General features: G+C 39.3%; 2 protein-coding genes across 2 annotated transcripts; one reads left to right on the plus strand and one right to left on the minus strand.

The window, feature by feature from the left end:
• Positions 5299-11519, plus strand: LOC109233444. The gene is made up of 9 exons (XM_019399323.1): positions 5299-5524; positions 6640-7405; positions 7690-8891; positions 8989-9274; positions 9380-9601; positions 9912-10085; positions 10443-10631; positions 10734-10847; positions 10940-11519. The coding sequence occupies exons 2-9, from the start codon at positions 6689-6691 to the stop codon at positions 11267-11269; spliced, it is 3234 nt and encodes a 1077-aa protein (XP_019254868.1). The 5' UTR covers positions 5299-5524; positions 6640-6688; the 3' UTR covers positions 11270-11519.
• On the minus strand, positions 11888-14863 carry LOC109233445 (probable adenylate kinase 7, mitochondrial). Its single transcript, XM_019399324.1, has 4 exons — positions 14498-14863; positions 13449-13589; positions 12995-13219; positions 11888-12348 (listed from the first exon to the last, which is right to left on the minus strand). The coding sequence occupies exons 1-4, from the start codon at positions 14825-14827 to the stop codon at positions 12193-12195; spliced, it is 852 nt and encodes a 283-aa protein (XP_019254869.1). The 5' UTR covers positions 14828-14863; the 3' UTR covers positions 11888-12192.

The following is a 22101-nucleotide window of genomic DNA, read 5'->3' on the forward strand; positions in this document are numbered from 1 at the left end:
TATCGGTTTATATATGAGTTTGGTTCGTGGTATGATTTGGTGTCGGATCTAGATGCCTCAATGCGGGTTCCTGGGAACCAGTGCCTTTTGCCAAGACCTTGTATATGTGTTAAAAAATTCATTGAATATCCATAAATATTTGACTGTGAATGCAGTTATTAACTTGAGATCGACGTAGGAACTCATAAATTTCAAATCTTGGATATGCCTCTATGATTAACTTAATAGAAGAGTCAATTTCAAATGCTAAACTAAAATTAACCAACTCGTGATTTAGTCCTGAATGGTCTAATGGTGAGTGATGAGCTTACTTGCCAACAACTAATGTATAGATACTCAACATTACCCTCTTTAAGCTCACAAGTTCCTTTTAAGTATGTACTAATTTAAGAGCAATAACTAGTATTTCGTGGTTTTCAATAAAGGCATGGTCTGTGTACCACGTGACTCCAAAGTCGAGATAAACTGGTCCTCCTAGTAATTAGCGAAAATGAAAAGGAGATTATTAGTAGCAGTTTTGTCGTCTGCCTACTTGGGGACCTTGGTATTTGAATAATTTAGTCACAATTCACTTTACGTGTCTATTAAAAAGGGGAATATATTGGTAACATCTAAAATTTAGATATGTTAATTGTGGTATTTTATATAGGGGTGTTCACAAAAACCCGAAAAATCGAACCAAACCGAAAATCAAACCAAACCGATACTTTTTGGTTTGGTTTGGTTTTGGTTTTGAATTTTAAAAACCGATCAAATTTGGTTTGGTTTTGATTTTAATCAAAAAAAAGAAAACCGAAAAAAATCGAACCAAACGGACTATGTAAGTAGCTATTTCAAATTTATTATTACACCTATATATATTTATATTTTTATACAAAGTTTCAAAAATTTAGGGTAAATGTTACCAATAGTTTGCACTTTTAGTATAGTTCTTTACATTTACATTCTAGTTTGATTGGTAGTTTTCTTTTGTTAAGTGTAAGAATCCATTTCGTGTTAAAAATAATATATTGTTAATTGAATCCTTAAATTATTCATCGCTATTTGATTTCTCAAAGGGCAATTGATTTGATAGTGTTACGTTGAAAATGTGGTCGCCGGAATATGTGTTTGGTAGTGTATGTCTAGAAAAAACCGACAAATAACCGACAAATAACCGAAAAAATCGAAAAACCGACGAAACCTGACATAAACCGAATCGAGAAAAAACCGACTTAATTGGTTTGGTTTGGTTCTAATATTTGAAAAATCGACTTATTTGGTTTGGTTTCTTTTAAGGGAAAAACCGATCCAAACCGAACCATGAACACCCCTATTTTATAGGATGGTCCTGAAGGGAGCCTTGGCGTAACTGGTAAAGTTATTGCCATATAACCAAAAGGTCACGGGTTCGAGCCGTAGAATTTTATGCGAGGACGGTCCTAAATCTATTGTCTTTTGAAACAAATTAGAGGTTCTTTGAACAAGAGTTTTCTCTAAACCTCTATCTAAACAAGGTTATTTTGTACGCTGTAGTTTTGCTCCCCCGTGAACGAATTTTGAATATTCAATCGAAAAAGATGAATCATATCATAAGATTATTGACACCTTTTGATTCCAACTATTTAACGTACCTCCCAAGCTTCGCAACTAAGTTTTTATAAATCTGTAAAGTCGGCGGAAGCGTCCAAAACTAAATTAATTACAATCCTACGCATACCCCACCCTCTAGTCATTAGAAAAAGTCTTTTTTTTTTTTTTTTTTTTTTTTGAGAATTGCACATAAGTACAACTCATACACACATATTATAACTGAGTAGTTCAGTTATAACTTTGCAAATCAATAGTCCAATGACAATAGGCCCAAATCTGAAAAACCCAACATTTTTTGACGCAACCAGCAGTTATTGTGGTCAATGCTATTCAACATTCATATTGTTGAGGAGAGCTTCTGTATTTATCTTCTACCAAAAACAGTGTTTTACTATTAACTTTATGAGACAATTAATAAAAATATATTTAAATATAAAAAGAGAAAGAAAAAAAAAAGAATTGGTAGCTTTTCCCTTTGTCAGAGGCAGAGAATTTGTTGGGTTTCAATTAAATAATTATTAAATATATAGTATATGATTATAAAAGTAGAAGAACTCGATTAAATAATTAGCAAAATATACATTCAAATATAAACAAACAAATAAAAATAAATTTGGCAGCTTTTTGCCTTGTCAACGGTATAACAGATGGTAATTCCTTCTCATACACACATCATTGCTAGATTTCAATTTTTTTTTTCCTTCAATGGTGCCACTAATAGAGTTTAACCCAAAACAGAGAATAAGTTAAAAACAAACAAAGGAGGTTGTCCAGCTCGAGAAAATGTAAGAAAACGTACAAAAATTTAATTTCGCCTTTCTACATTCTTATACACTGGTATATACCTAATTATACAAAATTATACACACTTATACATATTTATCGACTTGGTATAATAGTGTATAAGAGATGTTTACATACCCATATACGCTATTATACATTGTTATACAAATGAATCCTATCAATGGAGCTTCACGGGTTTTCTTCTTCTTTCTTGAGCCTTTACTGAAATTTGACTTAAATCTAGCTCAAATCTGCTCTAAATCACTTCAAATTAGCTTTGAACTCCTCTTGATGTTTCCAATCAATTAGAACAACATCCAATCATGTTTTCAAGCAAACCCAATAACACCCATTTCAAAATTAATCTCAAATCTTAGATCTAAGTGTGCTTTCAAACCCAAAATCTCAGATATGGTTTAAACTTAAAGCTCAGCCTTCAATGGAATTTTTTTTTAATCAATCAAATTTTAAATTTGAGAAACTTGAGCTCCAATAATGGAGGTTTTATGATTATATACACTTGAACGAAGAGAATACTAAACCTAGTAGCAAGGATGAGGCAAAATTGTAACTGAACAACTTCAAATCTTGTTCAAAGATCAGCTTCGCTCTTGGAGTTGAAGTGCGCTTATTATATGATAAGGCAGAATACACATAAAAGAGAGATATTAAGAAGCTTATGTGTGTTATGGACTGTGGAGGAACTGAGTATCTAATAATGGGCTAAATGATGAAAAGATTCTTTCAGGTTATGTACAACTCGGGCCAAACAGTGTAAGGACTTCAAACTTGGGCCATTTTCAGTTAGGCTGTTGGGCCAAGTGACATTGGACGTAATTCTTTTTTTATTTTTATTTTTTATTGACCCCCCCCCCCACCTAATGAGCTATAACCTGAAGGTAATTTTAATGATCAAAATTAGAGGTGCAAATTTGGACCTTTTTTTTCCAAAGTATTTTGATATGTAGCCCCCATTTCATGCTGAAGATCCGTTAATAGAAACAACAACTAAAGACAATTTGCTAATGGCTAGTTTATGATCGAACTCAAAATATAATGGAAATTTCAAATAATAAATGGTAAATTTAGACCTTTCCCTTCCATCTATGTGGACCTCCAGCTCCTAGTACTCACTAATAGGAATTTGGGCAATATTTGAGTTAAAATTCAAAATGAAACTGTAGAAGTCAAATTATCTCTGAAACATGACATTAACTAATAGAAACTACAAGCATTTTACCGGTGACTAGTGATTAGAAATATTTATGATGAAACTCACAATTGTAAATACTAAGATTATACTAAAATAGTAATTCATGAATGGATATTTCTGCTTAAAATCCTGGATCGATATACTTCAAATTCCGGCTCTACCTCTGCTCGTCTCTGCCACTTAACCCACCATACTTGTCACCCGCGACACTTGGAGTTCAACTTTAGTTGGAATTAGGGGTGTTCATAAAAATCCGAAAAATCGAACCAAACCGAAAACCAAACCAAGCCGACCAAAAAAATCGATACTTTTTGGTTTGGTTTGGTTTTGGTTTTGAATTTTAAAAACCGATCAAATTTGGTTTGGTTTTGGTTTTAATCAGAAAAAAAATACGAACCAAACCGACTATAGGAGTAGCTATTTCAAATTCATTTATTACACCTATATATATAATATATATATATAATATATATATATATATATATATATATATATATATATAATATATATATATATAAAGTTTTCCAAAAATTTAATGGTAAATGTTAATAGTTTGCACTTTTAGTATAGTTCTTTACCTTTTACATTCTAGTTTGATTGGTAGTTTTCTTTTGTTAAGTGTAAGCATCCATTTCTTGTTAAAAATAATATATTTTTAATTGGTCCTTAAATTAATTTATCATTTTTTGATTCAGTTATCATCAATATATCTTGGTAAATAATAGATTTCTCAAAGGGCAATTGATTTGATAGTGTTACGTTGAAAATGTGGTCTCCGGAATATGTGTTTGGTAGTGTATGTCTTATATTTAAGAAAAAACCGATAAATAACCGGAAAAACCGAAAAACCGACATAAACCGAATCGAGAAAAAACCGACTTAATTGGTTTAGTTTGGTTCTAACATATGAAAAACCGACTTACTTGATTTGATTTTTTTTAGGGAAAAATCAATCCAAACCGAACCATGAACACCCCTAGCTGGAATTGCACCGGATTCTGTTGAGTGTTAGTATTGTTTGTTATGCATTGTATGTGCGAATACAGCTTCTACTTTTGGACAAACGTAAAAAGCCATTAAATGAAAACAACCCATATGAGTAAAGTAGTCAAGAACACGACACCCACCTACCCTCCTTCACTCTATCTTTGTTTTTTTTTTCCATTTTTTTAATTACTGCTTATTAGTTTCTTTGTCCTAATTTATGTGGCATGATTTAGAGTACGATTGTCAAACTATTTAATTTTTGGTGTAAATTCAGACATAAAACCATTAAGTGTTTTAAAATAAAATTTACATATTAAGAAATTAGTATACAAAAAAGTAGTACAAGCCACATAAAAAAATTGCACTCAAAGAAGAACTCAACTGCAGCTAATAACAACAATAACAACAATAACACGGCCAATATATCTTCAGATATAAAATCATTAAGTTTTTTTAAAATAAAATTTACATATTAAGAAACTATACAAAAAAGTAATATAAGACACATAAAAAATCGCATATCTAAAATTTATATAAAAAGCATTATAAGTTACATAAAAAAATTGCATTCAAAGAAGAACTAGACTGCACTAATAACAACATATATCTTTCACGTGGGGTTTGGGGAGACTAGTATGTACGCAAACTTTACCCCAAATAGAAAATCGTTTCCAATAGACTTCCGGACTCCAATTAATAACTGTGTCACATAAAGTGGAGAGAGGGAGTAGTTATTAGTACTAATTTAATTCCCATTATCAATAGGAAAAAGACATTCTTTTCTCTGCACTTCTCACTCACAGACTCAAGAACTCAAAACAACCCCACCTGTATTTTTGGGTTGTTTTACTCATGTTGTCTCTCACGGGCTCATGACTGATTAATCATTTATCCTTTTGCTCTGTAAAGACAACCATCTTAGCCTTCCTTTTTCTCACATTCCTTTGATTTTCTGGTGTTGTGTTCTATGTAAGTCTAAAGTTCCTTATTTTCCCACTGTAAATCTTGATATTACTACTATTAACATTATTTCTAGTTATCATTTCGTCCAACATTGTGAATTTGTGAAGTAGCTGTTTAGTCTTATTTGCTTAATACGAACTTGGGTTATTCTCATTTGCCTCTGTTAGTCTTCAAATCTGCTACTTGTGGTGTTCACTCTCTGTCTATCGGAAACAACCTATCTACCTCGCCAGGTAGGGGTAAGGCCTGCGTACATACTACCCTTCTCAAACCCCACTCGTGAGATTATATTGTGTATGTTATTGTTGTTGTGGTGTTCACTCTCTGTTCATTATGCTTTTATTGTTTGTCCGATTATGCCGGCTCAAAGATACTCTTAATACGGTATGATATAGTCCGCTTTAGGCTAAGTTCGCACCTTTTCCCAAAAGACCTCACACAATTTAAAACTATCCCTACACCTTATATGTAGTTTCATTTTCATTTCAGCTACCAATTGGGGCTTTGTTCGCGCATACAACAATTTATGTAGCGACAAAGTATTTTAGTCTTGAGGATATCTTGTTTTCCTTCTAGTTTTTCATTTGCTCTTAGTTCCTTAGATTGATTTTCTTATACTGCAAAAAAAAAAAAAAAAAAAATTTTTTTTTTCCTTTCTAAGATCTTGTGTAGTTCTTAATGTGTTCTGGTTAATTGACTTAAGCATCTAAATGTTAGAATTATTAAGTCACGGGAAACTGATTTGTGAAAGAGATAGGGGCTTTGCTTGGACATAGAGCATTTGCAAACATAAGGACTGTCAACAAATAACTCGAGTTTCTAAGTATAAAAGGGTAGCCTGGTGCACAAAGCATCCCGCGTTCACGCAGGGTCTGGAGAAGGGGTGCACCCTAAGGGAGAGTGATGTAAGCAGTCTGCCCGTATGCAAGTATTAGTGGCTGATTACACCGCTCAAATCTGTGAAATCATTTAATTCTAAAAGTTCTACTAACTTGACAATGCTACTTGGTTCAATTGCAATGTGCATGTGGAATAAGGATAGAATGAAATTAGTGTTAAGTTTGGAATCCTTTGCTCTTTTAATACAGCTTGAAGAGGTGTTTGCTATTAATTTTGTGCAGGATCATATTGTTCAATTGAAGACAATTCTATATCTGTGTTTCTAAAATCATGGTTTTGGGACTGAAGGCCAGAACTAGGAATAGCCCCTCGGTTCAAGTCGAATATCTAATCCATATTAAGGAGATTAAACCTTGGCCACCCTCGCATTCATTGAGAACGCCCCGTGCTGTTTTAATCGAGTGGGAACATGGAGATAAGCACTCTGGATCTACTAATCAAGTTGTTCCATCGTCGGGAACTGGTTCTGGTATTGGTGACGGAAGAATTGAATTCAATGAGTCATTTAGACTTCCCGTGACACTTCTAAGGGAAACTTCACTTAAAGGTGGAGATGGAAACGCTTTCCAAAAGAATTGCATCGAATTCCACTTGTATGAAACCCGGCGTGATAAGACCGTAAAAGGTCAACTTTTAGGAACTGCTATCGTTGACTTGGCAGATTATGGTGTTGTTAGAGAGAGTTTGAGCATATGTCCCCCTATTAACTGCAAGCGAACTTATAGGAACACAGCACAGCCTCTTCTTTTTCTGAAAATTCAGATAGGTGAGAGGAGTCGTGTAAGGTCATCCTTGAGGGACAAGTTAAAAAGAGAAGCTTCAATGGACCGAAATGGTTCTCTTTCTAGATTACTGAGTGAAGAATATGCTGACGAAGCTGAGCTTGCTTCATACACTGATGATGATGATGATGTTTCCTCGCATTTATCAGTGCCTGTTTCTTCTTCAGCTAACGAATCAAACTATGGTTCACCACCTCAAGAAGAGGTATAGTGCTGCTTTTCTATCAGTATCATCTGCATATCTGAAGTAATTCTTCTGTTGTGTTACTTCCGAAATGCATGACACAGGACCTTTTGTAGCAAATTTGCATTCAATACATACAATGTATAGAAGATGCAATGTCCATTTCCATGGCATGCATTTTTAAATTAAGTGCACTCCATACAAGTTTGCGTCATTGTAACATGATTTGGTGATTGTTTTACATTGCTTTTCCAATGTTATGAAAATCTCAGCTTGTTTGATAGCCAGCTGGCATATGATTGCAGGATGTATCCGAGGGAGTAAAAAGTAGCACTGGACAAGATGAAGATGAAAATGTTCTAGATTATAAGGAAAGGCTTGCAGATGTGGACGAGAATCCTGAGACAAAATCTCTATCTAATTTGCAAGGAAGTTTGTCGCACTCCTCAACTGATTTGTCCTCTGATCTGGCTTGGATCTCAAAGAAAATTGGTGGTTGTAGTAGCGTTCAGTATTCGACATCTAGTGTGAGTGATATAAATGAGGAGACTCGGAATGCCTGCATGATAATCAAACAGGACAAACAGGTAAAATGCATGGAACAAATAGCGGCCAATGGCAAAAGTGTTAGTGAAAAATCCAGTCGACAGAACTCAGATCCAGCTGAAAGAGCCTGTCCAATTCCGTGTATCACAGATGAGAGTAGCAACTTTGAGAGCATGGTTAGTATTTTCTCCAATACTGTGATTGAAGAGAAAAAGTCAACTCTATCTGTAAATGGGCTGTGGGATGATGCCAGAGATGCGGTTTCCGAAAATGGTTCTGTTGAAGGTGAAAACAGTGAGGATCATCAGGAAAATGGAAAAGAATGCGTTCTTCGCAATGGAGAGCAACACCAGGAGAACGAACAAGGAAAAGAAAGCTCGGAAGATGAAGGGCAGTGCAAAAAGGATGAGTCAATCAGTTGCTATTCAGAAGTGGATACCATAAAACATGACTTGATGGATATTAATGCAATTTCTTCTTACAGGGACAGTTCCGAAGCAAAGAGTAGTACCTCCCATAGTGAGATAGTAAAGCATGTGATGTCAGTCAGGTCATCACCAGAATCAAATAGGGGTGACGGATCTGTCGGAAGTAATCAGATTCTAGTGCAAGACACTCCGAAAGGTGCTCGGGGTTTTTCAAGCAATGAGAGAAAAGAAAAAGTGAGTCCAAGGGACACAACAAACATTCTTTTGGAAAGCCAAATCCATAAGTTAGAGCAAAGAGTAAAGATGCTTGAAGGAGAATTGAAAGAAGCTGCAGCTATTGAAGTTGGCCTTTACTCAGTTGTTGCAGAGCATGGATGTTCCATGAATAAGGTCCATTCTCCGGCAAGACGTCTGTCTAGGTTCTATCTACATGCATGTAAAGAAAACTCCGTATTGAAAAGAGGAAGTGCTGCTAAAAGTGCTATTTCTGGAATATATTTGGTTGCCAAGGCATGTGGAAATGATGTTGCTAGGTACTTTTCAGTTTAAGTTTTTGCAGAAGTTAAGCTACATGCACAAGACAGTTATTTGTTTTTCTTCTAAATATTCACTTATTTTTTCTGAGCACAGGTTAACTTTCTGGCTATCAAATTCAGTGGTGCTGAGAGCAACTATAACCAAATTCCATGGGCAGCAGCAGTTGCCTCTTTCTACTGAAACTATGCTTGGAAAATCTGTTGTCGCGGACAAGAAGAAATTTTCTCCACTTAAGTGGGAGTCTCACTCTAGCAACGGTGTCAGAGATGATATTTGTGAGAGTTTAGGCAATTGGGAGGACCCTCTTACATTTATAAGAGCACTTAAGAAAACAGAGGCTTGGATATTCTCCCGCATCATTGAATCTATTTGGTGGCAGGTGCACAAAATGAATCTTAAAGATGTCATTTATTGATTTTGAACCTGAAGAATCACTTACCTATCAACTAACTCAACTTTTTTTATTCATTTATTTATTCTTCAGACTCTCATTCCACATATGCAGTCTGGTGCTTCAACAGCAATCTGTAATAGCATGGTTTCCGAGATAAACAATGTCTGCAGTAGGACGTCTAGTTCTGGTGCTGAAGATGGAAAATTTTCCTTGGATCTTTGGAAGAAGGCTTTAAAAGATGCATGTGAAAGGATTTGCCCTGTTCGAGCTGCGGGACATGAGTGTGGCTGTTTGCATTTGCTCTCTAAATTGGTATGGCCTGGCCTACTTTTCCTTCGATATTGTACATGCTCTTATTTCCATAATCATAACATGTTATTTTCTGTCTTTGTTTCTCAGGAAAATTTGTCTTCTAATTAAGTAGCTGTTAGCTCATATACTAATTAGTGTAATATGTTAAGAAAGACTACCAAACATGAACTTCCTTGTACTGAGGAAAAGTTGTTTGCTTATGTTAAAACCAGCATCTCCTGTCTTTCTTTGGATGGGTTTGATGTGGACCAAACTGTAATGATCTAGATTTTGGTCCATCTTGCTGCTAATAAATGGTTCTTGAAACCAGATAATGGAACAATGTGTGGCCAGATTGGATGTAGCTATGTTCAATGCTATCCTTCGAGAGTCTGCTGATGAGATGCCTTCAGATCCTATATCAGATCCCATCAGTGATGCTGAGGTGCTTCCCATTCCAGCTGGAAAAGCTAGCTTTGGGGCAGGTGCACAACTGAAAAATGCGGTGAGGATCATGGTTGAACGTTTTCAGTTATAGTTTTAAAATGTAGATATGATTGTTAGCCTACTGCTTACCTTGACGCGTTATAGCAGGAGTTTTGCCATTTGTCACTTCTCTCCCCTATTACCCCAAGAAAACAAACATTTTTTGTCATAGCAGATGTGCCATACTAATATTTAGACTTCCTTATTTCCAGTTTTCTAAATCCGACCCTTTGCTCTCCTTTATTTTTCTTCCCTCATTCTTTTACCAATTTTTACACCATCTTAATTTTCTTTTAGGTCACATTCTGCAAACTCTAAGATAGTATTTATCCTTGATTATATATACATGATGATTTTTGTATCACATTGATTGCAGATAGGGAATTGGTCTAGATGGCTCACTGACCTTGTTGGCAACTCACTAGACGAAAATAGAGCAGATAATGATGACAATGAGGGTGAAGAATATGATACATCTTCCAAGTCCTTCTATCTCCTTGACGCACTGAGTGATCTTATGATGCTTCCAAAGGATATGCTGTTAAGTAGGACAATAAGAAAAGAAGTTTGTCCTCAAAACCTTGAAAGCATCATGATTTTTGCAGCCCGAGTGTTTTTATTTTTCTTTCCCCTTATTTGTGGTGCTACTTGTCACATTGCTCTACAGGTCTGTCCCACATTTGGTCCAATTATAATAAGAAGGGTTCTTAATGTTTTTGTCGCGGATGAGTTTTGCCCTGATCCAATACCTGAATGTGTACTTGAAGCTCTTAACACAGAGGTAAGCTCATCTCTTTGACTTTGTTCATTTTCTCATGCTAGAACCAAGTCTTTGTAAATCAGATTCAGCCTCTGATATTTTTCTCTGATTAGGATCCTTTTGACGCGGAAGAAGATTCAGTCATGAGCTACCCCTGCACAGCAGCTCCTATAGCATATAAGCCACCTTCAACAGCTTCAGTGGATGGTCTATTAGGTGACATTAGTAGCCATTCTAAGCTGAGACGAAGCGGATCTTCAGTGCTCAAGAAGTCATACACAAGCGATGACGAGCTCGATCAAATGGATATGAACTTCATCATTTCTGAGGGCATTGAAATTTCACCACTTGCAAAATCCAGTGGGATATTGAAAGGTAATGTTGATGGAAATGCTGTGAGGTATCAACTCCTTAGGGAGGTATGGATAAACAGTGAATTATGATTTTGATCTGTAGTAATTATCTTTATAAAGTAAAAAGAATCTTTGCCTTTTTTTTACTTCTGTTAATAAATATTTGCAACTAACACAACTGGTGTATTCCTTCTCATTTTCTACCTTACAACTAGAATATATCTTACGTATGAACAAGCTCAAAAATCTTCTGTCTGTTAGGAAGGAAATATTTATATTCTAGACTAAAAAATTCTTGAGGACCTGTTTATTATTCAAGGATGCAAGTAATTTTTTTCAACTTAATCCCGAAATTTTTTATAAACAATTTAATCATCTTTTGGTTCAATTTTTAACACATGTTTACTTTATAAAGTTGCATGTTAGTTTTCTTAATCTAGTTCTCAAATACATGAACTCAACTTTTAGAAACAAATTAATCATCTTTTGGTTCAATTTCTGGTATTACTGAAGTTGGATTTTGATAAGAGCAGGGTCGCAGTCAGATGGCAAGAAATTTTTATTTTTGTTAAGAGTTAGCATGTCCAACTCAAATTATCAACATCAGGATGATATAATAAGGACGATTAAAGTGCAATGTGTGCAGCTTTTTACAGCTCCATTACTAGAAAAAATAGCCAAACTTTGCAGAACGTGACACAATCAAGATTCATTTGGGTGCCACAGCACGAGCTAATAAACGTAGCATTTCCATGGGGTTGAAGTATTACACACAACACAAGCATTCACCAAAAAAAAGCTTTGTAGAAATCTATATAGAGAGTATTATAAGCTTGTCTGATGCTCACATCTTGATGTTTCTCTCTTCTGGCAGATAAAACTAGGTTGAACTCTTTTTAACAAAAATGAATACAAAATTACGCATATTCCCGCCCAAAACTTAGACTTTGTTCACTCATATTTCCTATACCTACTATGCTCGCAAAAAGAATGAAGATCAGCAGAAAATCAAATTAGCATCCTGCACTCAACTGTTTAGAACCAACTGCATTCCTGTGCTGAAGATGCAAAGCAGCCAAAAGGCCTTGCCATGTTTCTCCAGGTCCTCCAGCCACTTGAAAATCAAGGAGCTTTCTCTGTTTCCTGTAGTATTCTTCTAGCGGTTTGATCTACATAAAACAGAATGATGTTGCGTATTAGTTGATTTTGTAGTTCAAATGAGAAAATACTGGGTTATGACTCTGTACAACCACATTTAGATTGCTGACTAGCAAGAACATGAGAGCTGAGGAAATTTTGAACCAAGATCATGCAATTAGTTTTATAGCTCTAATATATAAAAGAAAATCAAAATGTGTATTTAAAAAAGTTGATCACATGCACCGCCACCTCCAGGGTACTGACATAATTAAAGCTGAGTAGGATAGATGCAAAATCATCTTTGAGACATTAACTTGTTTAAGATATCGGCATGAACAAAGTAAAAGCACATGAAGAAGATCAGGTGAGAGCCAACAGATGCCAGAGTTCAAGAACAATATGGCATTGCTATTTAAACAATTACAGCATGGTTTGTTCAACGAACAATCAGGTTCTCAGTATACTGGCAGATGATGTACATGCATATTTGCATCTGTGTGATTCAGCAGGAAATAGTATTTACTTGCACATCAAGAATTCTAAGAAAGGCAATCTCTAATCCTATTCATCAAGAATACTAAGAGAGGCAATGTACAATTCTGTTCATCTCAAATTATGACGTCAAAATTTTTCTAGTGTTTCCATCTGTAAAATTTCAGGAAATCGGATGGGTACCTGCTCAGCATGCACATGCAGCTTCTTTCTCGAAACATCAGTCATGGTACTTGAAGGCCTAAAATGACCACCCTCTGGCTGAAGACTCATATTAATTCCAGAAGTCCTGCGAAGGAATTCCAGAGGTGAATAAAGCCCAGTACTTTTGTCTTTCTTTGACATCCCACTCTCAGCACATTTAAGATTCAGAACAAGATCTATGTCCACAGTTTTGTCCAGGGTTTCCTGCAGGAATAAACGAGAAGAGTATGCAAATCCAACATTATTTCGACATGAAACACAAAAAACAAAATAAAATAACAGTCCTCTTCGAACAAAATCTGAGAGAAGTAAACCAAGAAACTCTAACTGTTTAAGGAAACTAGTGTAAATGAAAATGGAAGGATCGAAGATAACAAGAAAAAAGAAGATGCCACTAAACTTAAGTTCACTCAGAGAGGGAGGCAACACTTACAGCTTGAATTTTTGACCGAGGAATCCCATCCAAGATGAATCCACTTTCACCCCTGCAATATCCTTCTTCTAGCCTCTCGGACAACAGACCAAATATAACATCTTCTGGAACAAGTTTTCCCTGATTTACAGCATCTGCTATCTTCATAACAAAAATGAGAGGCTTTACTGGGCGAAACCAAAAAAAAAAAAAAAAGAAAGAGTAAAGCGCTATTACCTTAAAACAAAAGAATGTACTCCTGTACGCAATTGTTATATGACAAATTACGTTTTGAGAAGCCAGACAGAATCTTTGCATGTTCAAATACTATGACTAAAACTGTGTAGCTCATCATTTCTGATTATGTAAATTTTACTGCATCTTTTTTTTTCTATCTTTTTTTTGAGCCGAGGGTCTACCAGAAACAGCTTCTCTACCTTATCAAGTAGGGATAAGGTTTGTATACACACTACCCTCCCTAGACCCAGACCCCACTTGTGTTATTCCAATGGGTTCGTTGTTGTTGCATTCTTTTCCAATGTTTTAATCGCACCAAAAATTATATCGTTTTGACCCTCTGCTCCGAAATCGACATTCTTTGGAGAAAGTTAGTTTATTCTTTATAAAGCTGAAATGAAGGAAGTAATAAACGAAAGTACCACCAGTTAAATCAATCTTTTATGCTTTAATTAAAATAGTATCGGTCAAATATATGGATTTTTCATATCCATTTCCTCCATTCGAGCTCATTTCTTTCTATACAAATAATGATAAAAGGGACCAATTAACAACTAAAAGTACAAATATTATTTTTCATTAGCCATGCGAATGAAAAGAGAATAAGACCAGCTCAAACAAGCCTTTATACATCAATATCAAACTAGTAGGGATCAATTATATGAATCTTTTGGTATTCATTCCCTCTATTTCCTTTCTATAAGTATTAAGCAATTGTCAAAACAAAGACCAGTTAAACTAAAGAACAACTTTTTTCCTTTTAAGATTCCATTGAAAAGAGATTTAAGAGATCATTAAGGCAACAAACAAATCGAAATAAAAGAAATTAAAACCTGCTTATAGAGAGAAGAACGAGGGTGAAGTTCTTGACGAACGAGTGAGCCCATAGAAATATGAGGAACATCTAGAAGCTTCGAAAGCCATTGGGCGTACACGTGTCTCTGAGCCATAGGATCACCCATGATCACCCACTGCACTCCTCTTCGTGGAACTGATCCTTCAGATTCCTCCATTACCACTGGACGTACACGTGTCTCTTCATAGTATTCGTAATCATCGTCGTAATCGTAGTCTAGCTGAGCTGCAGCTGATCCGTAAGAGCGGCGAGATGACCGAATAATATGTGGCTGCGCCGCCGCTCTCAGACGGCTGAGCAATGCCATCGTCGAGAGAAAGAGGGTTTGTCTAAGGAAGGGAAATTGGGGTTTTAGAGAGTCAGAGATGGCGGAATGAAATTTTGACCCTGAATATGGGGTTTATTTACGAGAGTGCCATGAGTTGAATGACACGTGTTAGACAATAAACGGTGGAGGAGATGAATAGTGGGTCCCGTGATATTATGTGTGGGGGGAGGCGGAGGGAAAATTGCAATCCACACGACTGGGGAGAGAAGTATGTGATTAAATGACATGTGGACGGTCTCCGCTGCCAATGTATTTGTTACTCGACCGCGTCTACTGCAGTAATTCTGTCCATCAAAATTTAATAAAATAAAAATAAATTATCTAATGATTTTATATCTCTTGAGATTTGAATCTTTAGTGGGCATTTGGATATAAGAATTGTGAAATTCTAGAAAAAAAAAGTAAAAAAAAATTCAAGTTGAAAAATAAAGTTATGTTTGGACATGAATACAATTTGGATCTGTTTTTAAATTTTTATGAGTGCTTTGAAGCGAATTTTGAAAAATAACTTTCTGGAGATTTTTAAATTTCGAAAAATTATGAAATTCAATTTCAAGTGAAATTTGAAATTTTCATGGCCAAACACTGATTTCGAAAAAAAAAATGAAAAAAAAAATCGAAAAAAAAAGAATGCCAAACAGGCCCTTAATTTCTTGAAATTTTTACTCGCTTCAATAATCATTAGGTCACAATCTCCTATCATACATCCACTTTACTATGCAAGTAACTATTCATCGTAATTCTCATGTAAACTTTAGCCATTCTTTTATTACATGTTCCTTCATGTACTAGAAAACCAAAATTTTGGTTTAGTTTTGAAAAGAAGTAAAGTTTGAGGATTTAGAAAAAAATGATATATTATATTTGGTAGATATTTGTGTTAATATCTTGAAAAACTTAGCTTGGGTTTGATATTGTTTTTGTTTAATTTCCAAACAAAACTGGCCTTATAGCTGTACTTAAAGACTAGTAATAATAAGAAGCTTTGAAATTTGTTAAGGTCAAATTTGCTTAGCTGCTTAAAATGAAATGTGCCATCCAATACATAACACGTTCAATGTAACTTATTATTCAGTGTGTCAATGGTGTGAAAAATGCCATATAAAATAACACCCACGCTTCATATTAATTCTCAACTAGCAACATGCTTTAAACTAATGCAAAATGCTTAGATAAATGAATTCATATATACATACATATATCTTTAGTTGTTATTTATGCCTTGATTATTTCCTCGTATATTTTAGAAATTCCATAATCTTTATAGGTGTTTGGCTTAAAAGTTGTTGATGCACTTTGTAAGCGATAAAACAATCAAAAAATAGAGGAAGGGTAAATCGTAATCAAATATAATAATCCTAGAGATGCAAAGATGATAATGTTTGTTATAGATCCAGTGTTAGAAGGATGACAATGTATGTTCATAAGATATATTAATCGGAAGTAGAGATATAGAGAGAGAAAGATAGAAAATGAGAGAGTTGTATTAGATCAGATAGATCCCTCTTTACAATGTGGAGGTCTCCTTTATATAATAGAAGACCTTCCTCGAAAAAATTAAAAAGTTACAGAGATAGGTAATGTCTTTCTAGTGTAGATGCTGAGTTCTAAATGACGCCGCTTTCGTCCTCACGGCCGAGTCGTACCCGCTATGTTGGTCGGCGTACACTCATTGGGCGCGCCCGCTGGCGTAGAGATACTGAGGGTTAAATTTGACCCTATACAGTTAGTCCCTCCGCTCGTTGGAGACGCGTTTGGTGGGCGTCTTCGGCGGGCGGAAATGCGAACCTCGTCGTAGGAGGATTTAACCTCGACTAGGGGCGGTAATATGAAGTGAAACGTATGACGTTATTGAGCTGCTGACGCGTGGCTCCCTTTTTGGAATGATGTCATCGCCTGTATGCATCATCATTATATATGCCCCCGAGGCAGTTCAGAGGATGAAGTGACGTTTTGGTTTTCGGCGCACGTTTTGAATCATGACCCTTCGATTTCTGTGCAATTTGTCCTTATAAGTATGAGAGGAATTTGATCCGATTCTACTTTCAAAACTCGGAAAAGTATTTTCTGATACATCCTATTGCCTTTCTTTCCTGTAACCATTATTTTGTGAAGGAATTTCCCATTTCTGTTGAAATCACACTTCCCTTTGTCAGTGCCTCTTTTCTCAAGTAGCGTTATTATGGCGAAACGCGGACAAAATAATAAAAAGGCCAAGGATAATATCCCGTCTAGGGTTCCGCCATCTTCTGGTGGTGAAGGGGGAAAGGCGGAGAAGGCCCTCGTTCCCCTCAGCATAGACAACGTCCTTCCGAGGGAGATGCACGTTCGCAGGGATTTCCCGACTAAAAGCCCTGATCTTCCCTGGGAGCGCAGCATTTTGCTTCAATCCCATTTAGACGAGTTGCGAGAGACGCACCGCATTCCGGATCATGTGGATATGGTTCCGGCCGGAACGGATTACGCCAACGTGCACCGGCCTGGGTATTGCGCCTTCTATGAGTACCCGTTCTTGGTTGGTTACGACCTTCCTGTATATACTCTGGTGGAGGAGCTCTGCCGCTTTTACAACGTGTGCCCGGCCTAGCTCACCCCTTATACTTTGAAGGTATGCCGCATCATGACCACCTATGCGGCCAGGGCCGGGTGCATCGTCTCAGTACATCACCTCTTGCAGTTGTTCAGCGCCGGCTACCTGAGGGGCACTATGCTGCAGTTGAAAGGTCGTGGCGCAAAGGGCCTGGTCGTTCAAGCCGACGACAAGCCCAACCGCCGTTTTTGGCTTAAATACTTCTTCATCAGGACGGAGCACCTGGTGTCGAATCCCGAGGGTTTCCCGGAAAAATGGAATTCCGAACGTGAGTGTTTCTGTTTGTAAACCTTAGTGGTGCTTGCGCTTTTGTCTGTAGGGCCATTGTGGCCTTTGCTTTCCTTTTTTCTTCTTCCCCCCCTTTTTTTTTTGCAGCGAGGGCCTCTCCTCCCCAACTTGTCGATGACATAAAACTGTGGGTAGGAAGAATAATACCCTATGCGGAGGAATGCCGCACCTGGGCTGCCTTTCTTCGACAGTACGGCCCATCAGGTAAAAATTCTTGGCTATGGTTTGGGGATTCCTTACGTAGTCGTTTTTTGACTCGTTCGTTTTTGGCAGGTCGGGGCGTCTCTAAGAAGCGGGCAAAGAGAGTCGTCGCTTTACCTGAGGCGGGAACCGATTCGGAAGGCGGGTTCATACCCTGCGGTTCGCCCAGTGATGACGCCACAGAGGTTCCTCATCCGCTGCTTATGGCAACGTCAGAGAGGGCAGCGACTCCTTTGATGCCGTCTCCCCGAGTTGTGGAGGGGTCTTCCAATAGTGAGGAAGCGCCGGAAAGAAAGAGGCGTCGGTTGATAACCGGCAAGGGGGTAGCTACGGTAGATGAGGGGGCGAGTGAGGCTCGTCGGGAGTCACGGCCTGTTCTCATGGCGGATGCCATCCGTACTGGGAGGCTGGTTCCCCAAGGTAGGGCCGTTCCCGACGCTAGGCCGGCACGCATTCCAGAAGTTGGCTCGCCAGGCGCCGTTGGAGAGGCAGGTGATGGTGCTGCAAGGATGGGCCCTGAGGTCGCCCAGGCGGAGGCGGAAGCGTCAACGCGGGATCCGGCCCGCGTTGGGATGACGGTAGGTAGATCCAACCGTCGAATTTTGATCCCGGAGGGGTATAACCTGTTGCAACATAGTGAGCAGGCTGCAGCGGATATGACCTTACTTTGTGCGGCCGCTGAACGTGAAACGTTGCAAGGGGTTAGTGACGGGGAGCTATCCCGGAGGGTTGCCGGTGCAGCCTTACAGGTACTTTTCGATTCTCTTTATCGTAGAATAAATTTTGATACAAGCTGACTTGTCCTTTATTCATTTTTTTTAGACTCTCATTCTGGAGATTGAGAGGGGGCGGCGAGCGCAAAGGAAGGCGGCCACCTTCAACAAGTTGGTGAAGAAGTATCGGCGATGCCGAGTTAAGCACCAAGCGCTGGCGGACCTGCTCAAGCAAGACCCGGAATTTCGGGTTTTTCGCGAGGGTTTGGAGGAGTCGGGGGCCCAGCTGAGAAGGAGGGTGGCTGATTTAGAGCAGATTGATGAGCAGCTGATGGCCGCCCTGGCCCGGAATATTGAGCTGGAGACTCTTCTCCAGTCTAAGGAAGAAGAGTTGGAAGTGGGCCGGGGGGTAGCGGCGGAAGCTGCTGATTTGCGGGTTAAGGTTGCCGCTTTGACCTCCGAACTTGATGCCAAGGCGGCTGAGGTTGAAGTCCTTAAGCGGACTGCTGCGTCAAGGCCCGATGAGAATGCGCATCGTGAGGCGCATGACATGTGGGTATATGCCGAAGCCAGATTGGCCGTTTTTGAGGAGTTCTTAGCTGCGGGTCGGGCTACCGAGGCAGAGGTTCAAGAGCAGCGGCGCATAGTCCGTGTCGCTCATGAAGCTTGTGGGTATAATTCTGATTCCTCAGACCGAGCGGGCTATAATTTCGAAGACGCCAACCGACTAGAGTCGAGCTCTTGGATCTCTGCCGCCTATCAGGCAGAGGATGGCGGTGGACGGGATGGCGAACCGTCGGAAGGCGTTGATCAGGATGGCCAGCCCCCTTAGGACTTGTATTTGTATTGTTTCGCCGTACTTGGAAATGTAAATGGGTCCTTTTTTGTACATGCATTTTGGATGATAATGGAAATTATACTTTTGCTGCTCTTTTCTTTCTGTATCTTTTATTTTCGGCTTTAGCTTTGTTGATGGTTTTAGCCGTGCGCGTGACTTCGACTGTCGTCGAGTCGTTTACTCGCCTTAGTCGAAACTACGTCGACTGTTTGGCGGCGATGGCCTTAGCCATAATGTGATTGATGGCCTTAGCCATGTAGGCGACTTCGACTGTTGTCGAGTCGTTTACTCGCCTTAGTCGAGACTACGTCGACTGTTGGCGTCGATGGCCTTAGCCATAATGTAGTTGATGGCCTTAGCCATGTAGGCGACTTCGACTGTCGTCGAGTCGTTTACTCGCCTTAGTCGAGACTACGTCGACTGTTGGCGGCGATGGCCTTAGCCATAATGTAATCGATGGCCTTAGCCATGTAGGTGACTTCGACTGTCGTCGAGTCGTTTACTCGCCTTAGTCGAAACTACGTCGACTGTTGGCGGCGATGGCCTTAGCCATAATGTAATCGACGGCCTTAGCCATGTAGGCGACTTCGACTGTCGTCGAGTCATTTACTCGCCTTAGTCGAAACTACATCGACTGTTGGCGGCGATGGCCTTAGCCATAATGTAATCGATGGCCTTAGCCATGTAGGCGACTTCGACTGTCGTCGAGTCGTTTACTCGCCTTAGTCGAAACTACGTCGACTGTTTGGCGGCGATGGCCTTAGCCATAATGTGATTGATGACCTTAGCCATGTGGATATGCAAATGGCAGTCGCCTTTCATACATTGGAGATCAAGATGGCGCGTATCCTTTCATACATTGGAGATGCAAACGGCCGTGGCCTTTCATACATTGGAGATCAAATGGCTCGTGGCCTTTCATACATTGGAGATCAAGATGGCGCGTAGCCTTTCATACATTGGAGATCAAGATGGCGCGTAGCCTTTCATACATTGGAGATGCAAACGGCCGTAGCCTTTCATACAAATGGAGATCAAGATAGTCCAGTCCCTTTATCATGTCGGCCTGGATGTTGTAGGGAGAGGTTGATATGATAAACTTCTTTCAAATATCTCCAGGTGCCCCCTCTGTCGCCTCGTTAAAAACCTCCCCGAGAAAACCCAATTGGGACAAAACTCGGGTAAGGGAAAAAAGAGTACGACTCGGGGGACGCCTTTCAGAAGTGGAAATACTTGAGGTGAGCGACGTTCCAGTTGTTCTGGAGCGTTTTCCCTTCCATTGTTTCCAACTGGAATGCGCCTTTGCTGGCTACTGCTGTGATTTTGTAGGGTCCTTCCTAGTTGGTGCCCAGCTTCCCTTCACTCGGGTCTTTGGATGCCAATGTCTTTGCTTTAAGGACATAGTCTCCCACTTTGAGTGGTCTTATTTTGGCCCTCTTGTTGTAGTATCTTTCGACTTGTTGCTTTTGGGCTATTATTCTGACATGGGCCATTTCTCTTCTTTCCTCGGTCTCGTCGAGGTCTTGGAGTCTGTTTGTATCATTTTCTGCTCCGCTGGTGTGTGAATACCTTAGGCTTGGTTCTCCGACTTCGACGGGTATGACCGCATCCGTTCCGTAGACCAGCGAGTACGGTGTTTCCCCCGTGCTGGATTTGGGTGTGGTCCTGTATGCCCATAATACTTCGGGTAGCAGCTCGGGCCATAGCCCTTTGGCGTCCTCGAGTTTTTTCTTTAGTATGTTTAATATTGTTTTGTTGGAGGCTTCTGCCTGACCGTTGGCGGCGGGGTGGTATGACGTGGAAAGTATTCTCTTGATGCGCCATTTCTCGAAGAATTCGGTCGTTTTTGACCGATGAACTGTCGTCCGTTGTCGCAACTGATTTCTTTGGGGATGCCGAAGCGGCATATAATGTTTTTCCAAATGAAGGCGATCACTTCCTGTTCGCGTATTTGGGCGTACGCTCCTGCTTCCACCCACTTAGAAAAATAGTCAGTTAAAACTAATAGAAATCGTACCTTTCCTCGCCCCGCTGGTAGGGGTCCGACTATGTTCATTCCCCACTTTTTGGCATTGTTCGCATCGGCGGACATATTCCGCTGCGTCTTTCTTCATGGTGGGCCAGTAATAGCCGGCCCGTATCAGGCAGCGCACGAGGGCGCGGTTGCCCGTATGGGCACCGCAATGTCCTTCATGCACCTCTTCGAGCACTGGTCGCGTTTGTTGCGGCCCTAGACACTTGGCGAGGGGTCCGCCAAACGTCCTTTTATAGAGGTCGCGGTTTATTATGCAATAACGGGCGGCCTGTACGCGCAGTTTCTTGGCTTCCTTTTTGTCGAGTGAGAGTGTTCCATCCTGCAGGTAGGATACAAACTGGTTGCGCCAGTCCCAAGTCAGATTTAAAGAGAGTACCTCATGGTGATCGACGGCTGAATGGAGGAGGGTGACCACGCTTTCTTTGTTGAAGTTCTTAGTTGTCGCGGCTAATTTTGCTAAGCCGTCTGCCTCCACGTTCTGTGCTCTCGGGACTTGTTCGAAGCGGCACTCATCGAACTTGGTCATTAGCTTGTGGACTTCCGACTGGTATTTTTGCAGCCTTTGCTCCTTGATTTGGTAAGTCCCAG

The sequence above is a fragment of the Nicotiana attenuata genome, chromosome 10 (genome assembly GCF_001879085.1).
Source record: "Nicotiana attenuata strain UT chromosome 10, NIATTr2, whole genome shotgun sequence".
Classification (NCBI taxonomy): domain Eukaryota; kingdom Viridiplantae; phylum Streptophyta; class Magnoliopsida; order Solanales; family Solanaceae; genus Nicotiana; species Nicotiana attenuata.

Excerpts from the sequence above, each read along its gene's own strand:
- LOC109233444 (XM_019399323.1), top strand. The coding sequence starts at position 6,689 with ATGGTTTTGGGACTGAAGGCCAGAACTAGGAATAGCCCCTCGGTTCAA. Across the intron at positions 7,406-7,689 it reads GTTCACCACCTCAAGAAGAG|GATGTATCCGAGGGAGTAAA; the intron begins GTATAGTGCTGC and ends ATATGATTGCAG. Across the intron at positions 9,602-9,911 it reads TGCATTTGCTCTCTAAATTG|ATAATGGAACAATGTGTGGC; the intron begins GTATGGCCTGGC and ends TCTTGAAACCAG.
- LOC109233445 (XM_019399324.1), bottom strand. The coding sequence starts at position 14,827 with ATGGCATTGCTCAGCCGTCTGAGAGCGGCGGCGCAGCCACATATTATT. Across the intron at positions 13,590-14,497 it reads GTTCTTCTCTCTATAAGCAG|ATAGCAGATGCTGTAAATCA; the intron begins GTTTTAATTTCT and ends TTTGTTATGAAG. Across the intron at positions 12,349-12,994 it reads TGCATGTGCATGCTGAGCAG|ATCAAACCGCTAGAAGAATA; the intron begins GTACCCATCCGA and ends TGTTTTATGTAG.